The sequence below is a fragment of the Nannospalax galili genome, unplaced genomic scaffold (assembly GCF_000622305.1).
Source record: "Nannospalax galili isolate Female #2095 unplaced genomic scaffold, S.galili_v1.0 scaffold210, whole genome shotgun sequence".
In the NCBI taxonomy this organism is placed as follows: domain Eukaryota; kingdom Metazoa; phylum Chordata; class Mammalia; order Rodentia; family Spalacidae; genus Nannospalax; species Nannospalax galili.
Genome location: NW_008329365.1, coordinates 2,523,821 through 2,540,427, shown reverse-complemented (window position 1 = coordinate 2,540,427; position 16,607 = coordinate 2,523,821). Strand labels below are relative to the sequence as shown.

The 16,607-nt window shown below is 40.7% G+C and overlaps 1 protein-coding gene across 1 annotated transcript in view; it reads right to left on the bottom strand.

The window, feature by feature from the left end:
• Lrp6 (LDL receptor related protein 6) overlaps nucleotides 1-16,607 on the bottom strand; it is a 171,573-nt gene that overhangs the window by 89,715 nt on the left and 65,251 nt on the right. The window contains exon 3 of the mRNA XM_008837612.2: nucleotides 2,517-2,714. Within this exon, the coding sequence (XP_008835834.1) occupies nucleotides 2,517-2,714 (198 nt within the window). The remainder of the gene's footprint in view (nucleotides 1-2,516; nucleotides 2,715-16,607) is intronic.

Genomic DNA, 16,607 nt, shown 5'->3' with positions numbered 1-16,607 from the left:
TTTATATGTTCTTTTTTTAAAATTCACTTTTCAATATTTCTAAATCATCTTCTAAGTTATTTTATTTTTTTGAAACAAAGTAAAAGAAAATTCTGATAACCAAAGTTTGTTTTAATTAAAATTTTTAAACTTCCTAATTCAGAAAATATACAAATGTTTGCACTTTGGAAAATCCTTCCACTAAGACTTTCCTCTGTTGCAATCTCAAGACACCACCAAAAACCTACATAATCAAATGCAAGAATGTAACTATAAAGTGTCTCTGAAAAGCCAGACATGATGTGAGAAATCCTATGTGTCTGTAACACAGGCTGTGACTTCCTCAAATACTGGCATATACGATCATGTTTTCTCTTATCTGGGGGGGAGGGTCAGAAAACTTCATTCCATGGCCTCTATCGGTTTTAGTTTTATAAATAAGGCTTTGCTAAAACAGTCAACTGCCATGGTGGCACACGCCTTTAATCCCAGCACTCGGGAGGCAGAGGGGGGTAGATCTCTGAGTTCAAGGCCAGCCTGGTCTACATAGTGAGTTCCAGGACAGCTGGGGCTACAGGGAGACCCTGTCTGAAAAAGACCAAAAAAAAGAAAAAAAAAGAAAAAAAAGTCATGCCTTTTCCTTTATAAATGTTATCTAATAGCTGCCCACAAACCCCAAAAGGTAGCAGAGTTAAGTAGATGAATCAGAGACCATAAGATAAACGAGGTCTAAATATTTAATACCTGAACCTTTCATAAGAAAGGTCGGCCAATTTCTGTAGTATGGTTTGGATGTGGTTTTTCTCTACTCAAACTCTCATGAAATTTAACTGCCAATTTAACAGCATCAACATGGTGAGGCCTTTAAGAAGCATTAAGGTCACTGAGAAGAATCTCATCTTGGAGTTCCCAGAAGAACGGATCAGCCATTACTAAGTTGGGCTGTTACAAAGCACCTGATCTTTCTCTCTTCTGTACATGTTTGCTTGACTGTTTGCTTTTTTTTCTTACGACAGGATGACATCTTCAACAAATATGGCCACCCAGACTTAAAACTTCACAGCTTTCAGAAACCATGAGCCATAATAAACCTCTTTTATAAGTTGTTCCATTTCATGTATTCTGTTACAGCAATACAAAACAGACACCCTATCCTAGTACAGAGGTTTATCAAGTAAGCTTACATAGCAGTAATTGGTGATTCTAATGTTAATTTTGAGCTGGACAACTCATTCTGATATTGGACTATCCACATACTGCAAGACATATAACACCTCTAAACCCTAGGAATTGGAATGCTAGCGGCACTTTAGTCCTTAGGTTAATCAAAATTCCCTCTACATTTCCAAACTCTGGGAAGGAGGGAAGATGCTATCCCTGGCTGAAAACTATTAGACAGCTAAGCCTGAAACAAGGATAAGAAAAAGTCAGTCCGTGAGTTCTACTAAAGGAATGTACCACCACACCTGGCTTATTTTTTAGTTTTTATTCGTTTATTTATAGACAGGGCCTCACTAAGTCCATAAGTTCTAAATGCTATGACAATGCATGAGAATGTAACTACATTGGGGGGGAGGTACATGTGTGTATGTGGATGCACACACCCGTGAGTGCACCTCTAGGAGCCAGAGGTCAGTGCTGGGTGTCTTCCTTTATTGTCTCCAACTTTCTTTTTTATTTTCTTGAGTCAGGGTCTCTCACTGAACCTGGAGCTCACTGATATGACTAGCTAGCCAGCGAGCCCCTGGGATTCTTCTGTCGCCACTTCCCAGAGGTGGGATTACAGGAGCACACTGCCATGCCTTACTTTTTGTGGGGGTAGTAGGGATCCAAATCAAGGTCCTCATGTTTGCACAGAAAGTGGTTTACCCAGCCCTGAGAAATATAGCTACTTTTTAGAAGACCAAATTAAAAATCTATTCCAATTCCTTTCTGACACGAACAGAAAAATATAGTAATTTATTTTTTTTAATATTTTATTTATTTTTATTTTTATGTGTATGAGTGTATTGCCTGCATGTAAGTGAGTGCACCTGTGCTGTGCAATGCCATGGAGTTCAGAAGAGGGTTTCAGATTCCCCTGGAACTGGAGGTAAGGACAGTTCGTAGCCACTGTGTGGGTGCTGGGAATTGAACCAGGGTCCTCTGCAAGAGCAGTCAGTACTCTTAACTGCTGAGCCATCTCTCCAGCCCCTAATTTCTTGTTTTTTAAAAAAATTGAGCTTTGTATGTTAACATATCAAATTAAAATGGAACTCTGTTAAATTTAAAAACAAAGGAAAAAAACATAACAAGGCTAGAGAAATAGCTCAGCAGTTAAGAGCATTTGCTGTGCAATCATAAAGACTAGAATTTAGATCCCAGCACCAATATAAGAAGCAGGGTATCCTGTAAATGCCTGGGACTCTAGTTCGGAGAGAATCCTCTTCTTGCCTCAATGTGAACAGGCATGCACATCCACACATGCATATAACATACACACACACAGACACACACAGATAAATAAAATTCAATTTAAAAGCGTATGGCAGTCTTACCGATTTGTTCCATCCAGGTTTGATTTATGGATGAAATTAAGCTTTGCATCTGCCCAATAAAGCTTCCGTTCTTCATAATCCAAAGTCAGTCCATTTGGCCAGTAAATTTCAGTGTTTATTATAACAAAGCGACTTGAACCATCCATTCCAGCACGTTCTATCTTTGGCACTTCTCCCCAATCTGTCCAGTACATGAACCTAAAAATCGTTTAAGAAATAAGGCTATTACACAAGCAAGTAACAACAAAATATCTTGTAATTATCACTATTAAATAAAGAAAGCTCCCTCTCAGGAACACTAAACGGAAACCAAACCCTACAACATTTCTTTGGAATTCTAATAATCTGCTACTTGTAATCAACATGGAAATATGCCTGATTCAGACAAGCAACACTGGGAATGCAAAAGTAAGGGGCCAAAATCTATTCAAATAAAGAAAATATATGGGGCTGGAGAGATGGTTCAGCGGTTAGAGTACTGGGTGTTCTTGCAAAGGACCTGGATTCAATTCCCAACACCCACATGGCTGCTAATAACCATCTGTTACTCCAGTTCCAGGGCACTGCATACACAGGTGCACTTATAAGCACGCAAGCAAAAGACTCATATATATATATATATATATATATATATAAATTACTTTAAAATGTTAATGCATTAACTATCAACATGCTAAACAAGATCTTCCTGCTGGTGCAAAAGTGGTGCGTCTAGTGTATGCATAACCAGCAAATTTTCAATTGGATACAATGCCCACTCCTAGGGGTAGAACACACATCTGGTACTGTAGCCCAGACCAACCTCCTGTACAGGCCCCAGTGGGAAGTCACTGCAATTGACTTGTTAGATGGATGTGATGTACCTGCTAAAGTACTGTCCAAGTATTTGTGTTTACACCCATAGGTTAAGTAATAGCAGTCACTGTTTAGAAGTTCTTGATTCTTTCTGCTTGTGCTTTGGTAGTAGATGGAATCCCACTGAAATGGCCCAAAAGCCCATGGAAAACAGATGATGCAAAAACCCAAAAGTTTAGTGCCTTGCCACCCTGAGAGGAAGATCATCCCACACCTACCACCCCTCCAAAACTCAGGGACTTTTGCAGAAGAGGTTAGCAGAAAGAATATAAGAGCTGGAGGAAGGGGTGGAGTGTTACCTACAAGTATCCTCCAATCACTATGCCAGCAAGCTATAGTCACACTTCCTTCCCGCACTCATCAAGGATTCTAAGGGGGAGTCAATTACCCCTCCCACTCAATCAGTCGACCTTAGTTGTATGTGGGGGAGGGGCTAAGGATATGTAAGTTCAGAACACCATGAGCCACCCCTCTCGCCATTTTGTGTGGCTGTTGGGAAGTCACAGGATCTATATTTGAGTATGGACTTTCCAGCGCAGCTATAAATGCAGGGGTGGGGGTGGCACCCATTCTTCTGTAAAGAAACCCCCACCCTATGCTCTGTTAGCAAGCCCACTTTTAAAAAAAAATAAAAGAACAGAGCTAATGGACACCTTCATTATTCCACCAAAGTTGACCCCATGTTGGCAAATCCTTTGGTCTTTGGTTTTTTTGTTTGTTTGTTTTTGTCTTTTTGAAAGAGGGTCTCCCTGTAACGCCAACTAGCCTGGAGCTCACTATGTGGACCAGGCTGGCCTCGAGCTCTCAAAGATCTGCTTGGCTCTGCCTCCCAAGGGCTTGGATTGAAGATGTGTGCCACCATGTTTAGCTTTGGTCTTTGATTTCTTATCCCTACTTTTCCACCCTTAAACTTCATATATATATATATATATTTATGTAACCTGCTTCAAGTTATTTCTGGAAAAATGTACTAAAAATTGCCTCTCTTTGGAATAATAAAAATATTCTAAAAAAAAGATAAAATGCTAATGCAAAGACAAAAAAATTTTTTACAGCGTCACATTGTATATCCCCACTGACTACTTACTAACAACAAAGGAGAAAATGGCAACTTTAGAGACAGTAAATCTGGGGCACAATAACATAAACAAGCTATGTTAATATCATCAATAAGAAACAAAACTGACACCACAAACCTCTAAATGACACTGCATCTTTGACGTGTCACTACCCCTTATTCAAAGAAAGCTTAGCCTCAATAAATATAAGTAAACAGGCTCAAATTGGGGAAGAGTCTATAAAACTGGTCTCTGACAAATCTGCTGTCATGAAAGTCAAAGAAAGGTTAAGGAATCAACCTAGAGTGGAAGCAACTAAGCACGATAACTAAAAAAGTCTAATACTCTCATTATAGAAGAAAAAATTATTTTTCCTTAAAGAAAACTCTATGCTACACTTAAAAAAAAATTTGTTTTACAAAAAGCTAGTACTATGAACTACAAATATGGGGCATTCAGGCCAATGAAATGGCTCACCAGGTAAAGGCAGTTGATACCAAGCCTGAGCTCAATCCCCAGAACCCACATGATAGAGCTAAGTTGTCCTCTTACCTCCATATGGGGGCCATAGCATGTGTGTCTCCCATATACACAATAAATTTTTTTAAGTTTAAATATGAAGCATTTATTAAATGTGTTGAAACCCAAACGGAATTCAGGTGTAACTTTACCACAAATAATCAGGAGTAATGACAGCAAAATGACTATGCTTGCACATGTTGGAATCGCCTACATACTCACTGACAAAGAAATGACAGGAAGAAAACACCAGAAAGCACTATGCCTCACGTACATAATATAAACCCTCTAACAATCTTATGAAATACTCAGTGTTCCACACTGTATTTCAGATAAGAAAATCCATCTCAGTGCTCAGCCACAGAGAGCTAACAAATGAAGAACAGAAATTCCAACAAAAATCCCTCAGATTCCCAAGTTGACTGCTGATGTTGTAGGTCACAGCCTTGGCTTTTAAGAAATAGAATGCAAAGTTCTCCCTAAATTGAAGGTGATGACTGGATAATGATCCAGACTGAAGATTAGGGGAAAGATTAGACTGTGGGGACCTAAAGGCCCCACCTTGCACAGGTCTGAAAGGAAGTTACTGGGGGCGCGGCCTGGCTTGCTTTGAAAGTCTGAAGAATACTTCCGGACTGCTGAGGAGTGCATGATCAGCGTGGCCATCCTTAAGATACACCCTAGGGGGCGGGGAGTTCCAGGTGCCTTTATAAGCTTTGGAACACTTGCAATAAATGAGTCCCAGCTTGACTAGGCTCCCCGTTGCGTCTGAGTGTCCCCGGGTAATGGGGGCAGCGTGGGCTGGCAAACAGAGTGCTTACTCATCCCCAATCCTCACCTTGCCAGGGGTCGCGGGTTCAAACCCCCAGCATCAGAGCATATAAGATAAAGTCTTATATAAGACAGGCCAGGCCATCCTTGCAATCTGGAGCTTTGTTCTAAGAGTAACATGAAGGTACTTGCAGACTTTTTAAGTTAGAGATGAAATGACTGGCTTTGTGGGGTGGGAGGGTGGTTTTTTGGGAGGTGGGGGACAATGGACTGGAAGCAGTGAGGAGAAAAACTGGAGGGAAGTCAAAAAGAATATAGAGACCAGTGTTTCCAAACAGGTGAACATACTTCTGTCATCACTTTCTTCATATGGACTTTGAGTTACAATAGATCAAATATGAAATTTCCATTGATGACATCAAAGCATTTTCATCTATGATCACTCTTTTAGTGTCATATCTAAGTAACATTTACCTAAAATGAAGCTGCTTCTAGGTGTTTTTGCTTTGATATTAGGTCTATGATTCTTACTGGCTTAAATGTATTTCTAAAGGTCATTCAAATGATATGAAGAGATTACTTTGAGGAGTATTATGAATATCCAATACAAAATACTTTTTCACTTAATTAGTTTTTCACCTCTTTCAAAAATCAGTTGACTAGAATTAACTGGTCCAAGCCACCAGGTCAGGCATTCTGTTCTGCTGATCTGTACTTTGGTACACACATCAAACATTTAAGCTACTTTGATTATTCCAGCTGAATAATAAAAGTTGTAAGTTCCAACTATTGTTATAGACTACTTCTCTACCCACCTACCTCTTAGGTTCTACCACCATCCAACAGTATCATCAAATTATGAATCTATCAATGAGTGAATTCATTGATTAGCTCAGAGCACTTATGATTCGGTCACCTCTGAATACTGCTGCACTAGTGACCAAACTGTCTAAACATGAGCCTTTTTAAAAAATATTTTATTACTTTACATATATGAGTAATTTGCCTGCATGTATGTAAGTACACTGTGCTGGACAGCTTTAGTGTTAACTTGACACACCTGGGTTAAGGGAGCCTCAAATGGGGAACTGTCTTCATTGGACTGCCCTTTGGCCATGTCTGTGGGGCATCCTCTTGATTACTGAGTGAAGTGGGAGGGTCCAGCCCACTGTGGGTGGTGTTGCCCCTGGGCAAGTAGGCCTGTGTTGCATAGGAACGCAAGGTAGTAAGCAGGCCTCCTCCATGGACTGTGCTCCAGCTCCTGCCTCCAAGTTCCTGCCCTGAGTTCCTACCATGGGCTCCCTGATGAACTGTGACCCAGGAGATGTAAAAGAAAGAAACCCTTTACTCCTCAAGTTGGTAGTAGAGTGTTTTGTCACAGCAATGAAGAAACAAACCAGGATGTGCACCCATATCATGCAGTGCGGGTGGAGGCCAGAGAGGGCATCAGATCCCCTGGAACTAGTTACAGCCAGCTGTTAGGAGTGCTGTAAGTGCTAGGAACTCAACCTGGGTCCTCTGCAGGAGGTCTGCCAGTGCTCTTAACTGTGGAGCCATCTCTCCAGTCCCACATGAGCCTTCATATCCAAACCACACCAAGTGGCAGACTAGCTTTAAAAAAAAAAAAAATTGAAGTCATATACATGATAAAAGGCTTTTTTCAGAACTTGTAATAGTTTTACAAATCAATATGAAAACCATTTTAAAAAGGAAGCGAGAGCCAGGCATGGTGGCATATGCACTTGTGAGGCATATGGTGGATCTCTGTGAGATGGAGGTCAGGCTGGTCTACACAGCAAGTTCCAGATCAGCTAGGGCTGCAGGAAGACTGTCTTTAAATTAAAAATAATAATAAAGTTTCTCTCCTCCCTCTCCCTTCTCCTCCCTCTCCCTCCCTTTCCCCCTCCCCCTCTCCCTCTGGGTGTTCTTAGAGAAGACCAGCATTCGAATCCCAGCACCCACATGGCAGCTAACAACTGTCCATAACTCCAGTCTCAGGGGATCCGACAGCTTCCTCTGACCTCCACGGGCATTGCACGACACAGGTGCACTTACTTGCATGCAGGTAATACACACATACACAGAAAATTTAAAAAAATAAATAAAAATATTTTTTAAAAGTTACTTCCATACAACAGAATATTCAGAAATGTAAAGGACAAGACACACAATGACATAAAGATAAGTATGTGATAAACGTCAAAAACTGATGTTAAAGTGAAAGAAAACATACACTATGTTTCCAACTAAATGAATGGTCCATCAAAAACAAATATGAAGAGAAAAACATTATTGGCTGCCAGGAGTTGGACATGAGAGCAAGAACTAGGTTTCTTTGGGGGGAGATAGAAATGTTCTAAAAGTGACTGTGATGGCTATGCGAGTCTATGAATTTAATAAAAATTGCAGAAATGTGGTAGCGGGGCAGGGTATTTTTATAGTACTTTTTTCTCCTGAAGAGCAGACTCAGGCCACAAGAAGTACTACAATCATCCCATCCAAGAGCAACAGACCCATTCCTGCAGCAGGTTACACTTCAAGATCTAAATTTAAGACACAAATATTTAAAATTATCCTGCCAAATCCTCTGAAAATTCTAATATTCTTTTATAATGTAACTGAACGTGGGTATAAAAAATGTACTGTGAAAAACAGGACAGAGGACAGCAGGTGCAATGCTGTTGCAATAACCCCAGCAATAACTCAGACGGAACTGGCAACGGATGGAAGAAAACAAAAAACCCTAAGATATTTGGTAAGGGGGAAAAAAAATGGCAGGATTTGGTGATGAAAAAAGAAGAACAGGCATTATGGATTGTTTCTATAGGTGTCAGGACAGAAAACAATGCCTTAAAAAGAGAAGTATCAATACAACCCAATAATACAGTTATTAACATAAAGCTGGGCATGGTGGCCCACACCTTTAATCCCAGCACTTGGGAGACAGAGGCGGGAGGATCCCTGTGAGTTCAAAGGCCAGCCTGGTCTACAGAGAGAGACCAGGCCATACATACCAGGCCCACTGGGGCAACAGAGAGATCCTGTCTAAATAAAAAAAAATAAACAAACAAACAGGAATCCACGTCTGACCTAGTAATATGGATATGGTCCTTAGGGAAACACTGTACCAGAGATTTCTCCTTTTATGTCATTATTCGGTTACAAGCTGTACAACTTACACTTACAGATCCTTTACGTGCGTAGCACAGGACTCTAAACTGAGGCTGCTCAGCACTGCACTTCCTACACAGGTGACCTTGAGCAAATTATCCAGCCTGTCTGTCCCTCAACGCTCTTCATCTACAACATGAGGATTAGAAACAGGTTGTTGAGGATGAAAGCATTTACTACATGGAAGGCTCTCAGAAGCCCTCCTGGCTCTGCTCTGTCTCTGTCATAAATCCAGCACTGGCTTCTTTCAAATACGGGGTTTTTAAAAAAGATCTTATTTTTATGTGTATGAGTGTTTTGCCTACATAGCGTCCAGGAAAGGGTATCAGATACCTAGAACTAGAATTAGACTGTTGTGAGTTGCCATGTGGTTGCTGGGAACTGAATTCAGGCATTCTGCAAGAGCAGCCAGTGCCCTTAACTGCTGAGCTGTCTCTCTAGCCCCCATCATTGACTTCTAGCATTTGGAGTAAAGGGCAAAATTGTTAACATAATCTTTAGCTCTGAACTTCTGAGCTCCCACTCATCTCTCCAGCCTCCACTCACGCCAGAGGTCACCTTATTCATGGCCTGCCAGTCTTGTGGGTTCCATGCCCATGGCTACCATGGCTTTCCCTCTACATATGACCTTTCTCTTTCACAGTTCAACTCAAATACTTCCTTTTAGAAATCTTTTAAATCTACAACTCAGTCATATGCTCCCTTATAAACTTTTAGAGTCTCTTACATTCTCAGAATTTATTAGTATTAGCTACTTAATGTTTAGGGTTTCTTACTGCTAATTGACACATTTAAGTCTTATGCATTTTTCCAGATTGGGAAAAGTAAATAAAGGAAATATTTTTCTCATTTTTCTGATATAAAAGTATTCCCTTCTCTGATGCTTTTTAAAAATAATTTATTATTTTTATTTTATGTGTATGCGTGTATTGTCTGCGTGTAGGTAAGTGCACCCATGTCATTCAATGCCCGCGGAGGTCAGAAGAGGTTGTCGGATCCCTTGGGATTGGAGTTACTGACAGTTGTTAGCTACCATGTTGGTGCTGGGATTCAAACCTGGGTCTTCTGCAAAGAACAACCAGTGTTCTTAACTTCTGAGCCATCTCTCCAGCCCTCTGAGACTTATTAATTCCTACATGTTGACTCTTAATAACTCTATTGATTATATAACAGCTTCTATCTGAAAGAACACACAAAAAAATTTGAAGAATGAATTAGCAGAGAAATTGACTAAGGATTTCCAATGACTCTGGGAGGCTGCTGAGATGTAGGGGAAAAAGCCCATGGGTGCATGCCTTTGTAAGTAACCCTCTTCCAGACATCATAAACTCTGTGTGAAAACCCAAATAGAATACATTGTGCTGTCTTTGTCATAGTTGTAAGGACAGCATTGGGGGAAGGGCAGGAGACCACAGCGCACCTTACAGAGGGTTGCATTGTGGAGCAGAAAGCAAATGCAGCATGGGCCTCCCAGAAGAGAATTTGGCTTTACACACTCCCTCCCCTATCTGCACTCCCCCTTACACCCCTCCAGATTTCATGCACTCCATCATATACATTCATTCTCTCTCTCTCTCTCTCTCTCTCTCTCTCTCACACACACACACACACACACACACACACACACACACCGAGATAACATATGTTCCTGAGTGCTCTATGGTGTGGGTCTATACACTCGAGCGCGCTCAATACACTCAGAGACACACACACACACACACACACACACACACACACACACCGAGTTAACTTATGTTCCTGAGTGTTCTATGGTGTGGGTCTATCCACTGGAGCCTGGTCAATCTACTCAGGGTCACACCTTCAAAGAACACCAACTCTCCCCCTCCCAGTAGCTATCAGTTGCCAATAGTTCCAGATAGGGTTGGAATTTCTTCCCCACTTCTATGCTGGGATTTTGTCTGGCTTGAGCTTATGTGGGACTTGTGCATGCCATTACTACTGTCTGGAGAACTGTTTACTTGTGGTCATCTAGTACCTCAGGCTCTTACAATCTTTCTGTCCCCTCTTCAGCAATGATCCCTAAGCCTTGGGATGCGGAAGTTTGATACAGATGAAAAGGATAAGCACTCACCAGGTATGGTGGTGTACACCTTTGATCCCAGTACTAGGGAGGTAGAGGCAGGCAGATCTCTGAGTTCCAGGCCAGCCTGGTTTACATATCGAGTTCCAGGCCAGCTGGGTCTACAGGAAGACCCTGTCTAAAAAAAAAAAAAAAAAAAAAAAAGAGGATAAGCATTCTTAAGTCTCATTTACTCTGCACATTGGCCAGCTGTGGGTCTCTGAGTTAATCAAGATTTGCTGCATGAGGAAGTTCTTTGATAGAGTCAAAGATGTATTAACTTATGAGTATAACAACAAGTCATTAGTTGGTATAAGGTATCTCTCTAGCAGAAAAATATTAGTAGGTTCTCCCCTGTGGCCTGTGACCTGCCCAGTCACAGGATCCTGGGCCTGATATCAGTATCAGGTATGGGTTCCATCTTATGAAATGGACCTCAAATCCGATCAGAAAGTTGTTGGTTACTCCCATAACACTCACACGACCATTGCACTAGTGGCTATACCTTGCCAAGTCAGTCGTTGTAGCTCACAAAATTCACAGCTGAGCAAGGTTGATTGACCGCCCCCGCCACTCCCACCCCACTTCCAGTAGCATGCATAGCACCTTTCAGCACTGTGAAAGGTAGGCAGTAGAGATGAAGATTTGACCAGTTTGATTTCTTGTTTGTTCTACAACTCATTTATGTAGTGTCTTCAGCAATAGGGTCCTACTATCAGGGTAACAAGGGGCAATGACAATATTGTTTGAGGGTCCATGGGACCCTTGGTCAATAGCTTCAAAAGTATCCATTCCTAGCACTGGGCTTTTTTGTTGTTTTTCTTGTTAGCCTATGGTGTCTAGTAGGGGCAATACTCCTGTTAGAAGGTAACTCCTTTTAATCTTTTTTTTATATTGTGCATGTACTTTAAGAAGTTTCTGTAGCAGAAGGTTTCCACATGAACTTTTCTCAAGATCTTTAGTTTCATCTTACCCCAGTCAGAAAAGTGAAGATCCAAAAAAACAAAGACATCCTGATACCCAGGATGTGGGGAAAGGTGAACTCTTCTTTACTGCTGATGGGAGTGCAAACTCCTGAAGCCACTACAGAAATCAGTCTGGAGATTTCTCAAAAAACTAGAAATTGATCTACTATGCTAGGTATTCCACAACAAATAATCACAAATCTAAAAGAGAATATATGGCTGGGCGTGGTGGCATACACCTTTAGTCTCAGCACTCAGAAGCGGAGGCAAGCGGATTTCTGAGAGTTCAAGGCCAGCCTGGTCTACATGGCGAGTGCCAGGCCTGCTGTGGCTAAGGGAGATCCTGTCTCAAAACTACCAAAAGAAAAAAATTATTTAAAATAGAATATATGAGGTCACTGTGGTAGGAACTAAAAATAGGCAGCACAAGTTTACAAGGAGGAAAAATCACCAGAGGAGTTCTGCAATCAACCAAACTCGATCTGGTACAATTTCTTAGAGAAAGGATAAAAAGCTGGAGTTATGTAAGGCACAGTGGTCTCACTCATCTGAGACAAGGAGATGGAGTAGAAATGACTAGAATCTGTAGGACACCCAGGAAGAAGGGGTTACCTAGGGTGAGGGCCATATGCACCAAGGGTCCCCATAAAGTCTTTGACTAAGACCCTGTGATGGCTAATCCTGGGTGTCAACTTGACTGGATCTGGGATTAACTGAAATGAGAGAGATCTTCTTGATCGGCATCTGAAGCTGGAAGACACACCCTAAATGCGGGTGTTACCTTCTGATGGCAGCCCCTATAAAAGGCCACAGCAGAGAAGAACTTCTGGCTTCTTGCTGCTTGCCTTCTCTCTCACTGGTGAGTTCGTCTTGCTGCTGTAGACTGAAGACTAGCTGATCTTTTGGAATTCGTCAGACCTTCAGCGCCAGATTGGGACTGAGACATCCAGCTTCATGGGCTGAGCGACTAAGGATTCTCAGCCTCTCCAGTGTGGTGCAGCCATTGTTGGACTACTTGGACTCTATCCTGTGAGCTAAGATGATAAATCTCTATACATATATATTCATTCTACCAGTTCTATTTCTCTGGAGAACCCTGACTAATACAGACCCAGACTTTGAAAACAGAGGGTGGACACAATGTCTGTCAGGTCCCAAGCGGAAACAGAGCTAGCAGAGGTCAAACAAAACATTTTAAATGTTCTGCCCAGAATACAGAGCTTCAACATGCTAGGCATGCAGCTAAGACACCATGAAGCACTGCCAGACCTCATCCTTCCCACGCACTCCTGCTTCCTATATTGAAACTCCCTCACCCCAACCCTCATGCCAGGTATGCTGAAAGGGGTACAGGAAGACACAGAAGATGCTCCAAGAATTGGTGTAGTATGGAAGCTTAATGACATTGGGGCAGCAAGAAACGGAAATTATTTCTTGTGCATTTCAACATAATCAAATGGATTTTTCTTCAGACCTTCAATATGTATCTTCTCACAAGCCAAGAAGGTTCCTATATTAATAGTGTAATACAGTGAAAACAAGTCTACATTCCCAATTCATTAACCTCATCCAGCTTCTCGGTCCTGATAACATAAAATGAAAATTACCAATATTCTTCAAGCAAGCCTAAGAAAAATAACTACTGTTCATTGCCGTATCTGCTTGCCAGTCTATACAGCCTGTACAGTAGAGATTAAAGGACACCAAGTTTGTGATGCTGTTGTAACAAGTCAGACAATTTGTATATATTCCCACTATAAGGATGGAAAATGATGCTCTCTTCTTTGTACAAAATAATTAAAGTTGGTTTCACAACTGTTACTAATTTTTCTAAATTAAGAATTTAACTTTCGGAATTCAATGCCCAGTTTATGGTAAAATAAGACACTCACAAATAAATTACTGCGACAAGAATTTTAATAATAAACAAAATTACTTGCATGCCAGTGTTTATTAAAGCTTGTGGATAATCTTTCCATTATCCAAACTTAAAAAATGTAACTCATGTTACTTCAAGTATGATGTACAGATACAACAAATGGATCAGTATTTATCAGATGAGACCCTGATGATAATTTCAAATTTTAAGTGAGGTCTGCTGACCTTTTAAGATATTTGAAAACAAAATAAACTGTCTATAAGACTAAAAACTTCCATTTTGTTACTGATAAACTCTTAAGTTAAAGATCATTACAAAGCTAGACATGGTAATATGGCTGTGATCACAACACTGGAGGGGCAGACAAGGAGCACTGTCAGTTGGAAGCCAGCTAAGCCAGACCTTGTCTCAAAAAAACAAAACAACCCAAAAGCTCAATATAAATTTAATATAAAAAGAAAAGTGCACTAAAGTATAAAAGTCCAGTATTTTAAGTTACCAAGAGAGTATCCAACTTTTAAAACCGCTTGGCATTTATTAGTAGGCAAGTACCATGCTTTTCAAAAGTACACCATAGGTATTCATTGGCTTCAACTAAAAAAAGGTAAGTTGTAGGCCAAAATACATTCACTCAACAAGAAAAAGGGAAATCTCCGTTTCTTTAACATCTCAGTATTTTTTAATGTAGGTACAAATGTTCCCTTACATCTACAAATAAGCTTCATTTTGATTTTAACTTTATATATATATATAAAATAGAGGCCACAGAGGCCAGAAGAGGGAGTCAGATCCCTGGAGTTGAAGTTACAGGCAGGCACCAAACAACACCCAAACACACGGGTGCCGAGAACCAAACTCGGGTCCTCTCGAAGAGTTGCAAGTGCTCTCAAACAGCTGAGCCATCTCTCCAGCCCTATAAAAATAAGCTTCATTTTAGTAACAGCTACAATATACAACTCTAAGCTTTCCAAAAAATCATTCTTTAGATAGCTAATAAATTAACTATAATATACGGTAAGAATTATAAGGTTTTTTGTTTTTCTTTTTTTGCTCTTTTCGAGACAGGGTCTCTTTGTAGCTCCAGCTGGCCTGGAACTCACTATATAGACCAGGCTAGTCTTGAACTCAGGGATCCTTCTTCCTCTGCCTCTCGAGTGCTGGGACTAAGGGTGTGTGCCGCTTAATCATAAGCATATTCACGTGAAGTAACTACACAGTTTAGTTTTTAAGGTTTTAAAATTCAGAATGTTTTATACACTAAGACTAATCATTTGAATTTTTTTAAACTTCTAATTGATATGACAATTTTCCCTTTATCAGAACCTTCTAAGCAAACATAAAATGCTGGTCTTGTGGCTGGTGGATACTGTAATGCTGCTGCTCCATTTGCATCTGTATTTGCAGCTTCTGACATGCTTACAGATCTAGTCAAAGCAGTCTGCCACAACTATACTGCAATTTACTACTAATCATACTTCAATATGTCAAGGACTAGGATTTCAATAGGCAGCTTTTCAGGTATTAAAGATCTAGGCTTTCTTGTGAGATGTTATAGTTCAATACACCTCCCCAAAAGTTCAAGTGCCAGCAAAGCTGATCCCCAAAGCAACAGTGTTAGCAAGTCATGAGATGAGAACCTCATCAATAGATGAATGCCACTACGAGGAGAGACAGGGTCTATAATAAAACCTTACTCAGCTGCCACTTGCTCTTACATTCTCCTGCCCTTTTGTCTTTCACCTCCTCTAAAACTACAAGAAAGAAATCTTTGTTCTTTATAACACTACTTAATCTCAAGTATTCTGTTATAACAGCACAAAACAGACTAAGACAGGCTCTTTTTGCAAGATAGACAACATATCTACCTAATTATCTTTTTCCTTTTTTAAGATTTAACTTTCATTTATGTATATGTGGGGGGAGGGGAAGTAGGTACATGTGCATGCAGGGGCCCAAGGAGGCCAGAACAGTTTTGGATTCCCTGGAGCTGGAGTTACAGGCCATTGTGAACTACCTGATAGGGGAGCTGGGAACAGAACTTGGGTCCTAAGCAAGAACAGCAAGTACTCTTCACCACTGTGTCATCTCTCCAACCCCCCATCAATTCAAAATCTTCAAGGCAGCTATGGTCTTCTACAGCTCTTGTCTGAGACCATTTGCAAGACAGAGACTCATATTTTCTTCCTCTCTAAATTCAATACACAGAAACAGGAAAAGCCAGAGATTAGTGGCCATCTCCACCTCCCATACACCAAAATCTAACATGCTTCTGAATGCCTGGATCTTCCTTCACATTTTGAAGCGATCTTGTTACCAACAATGAACATAACACAATCTTGTTTTATAATGATTTAAAGTCACTTAAAAAAAAAAAGCATGGAGGGATTGGGTTTTGGTTTATTTTGTTTTTGTGACAGGGTTTCCCTATAGCCCTAGCTGGCCTGGAACTCTCTATGAAGACCAGGCTGGCCTGGAACTCAAGAGATCCACCTACCTCAGTCTCCTAAATGTTGGGATTAAAGGCATGCACTACTATGCTGGACAGTTTATGAAGATGCAAAAAATAAGGGCCTGAGGAGAATATAAATGCTATCAGATTAACAAACCTACAGCAATGGTGTCAGCATGTACAAGACCCATGCAAAAATAGGCAGACAAAAACCCAGCACAGAACTGTGGAAAGGAACAGCAGGCCCCAATCTTAGTCAAAGAATTATTGGCAGCTGATTATTGCTGGATGATGAAGAGCTGATCTTCTTGAAGGGAGTGACTATAGATAGGCTGACTTAAAAC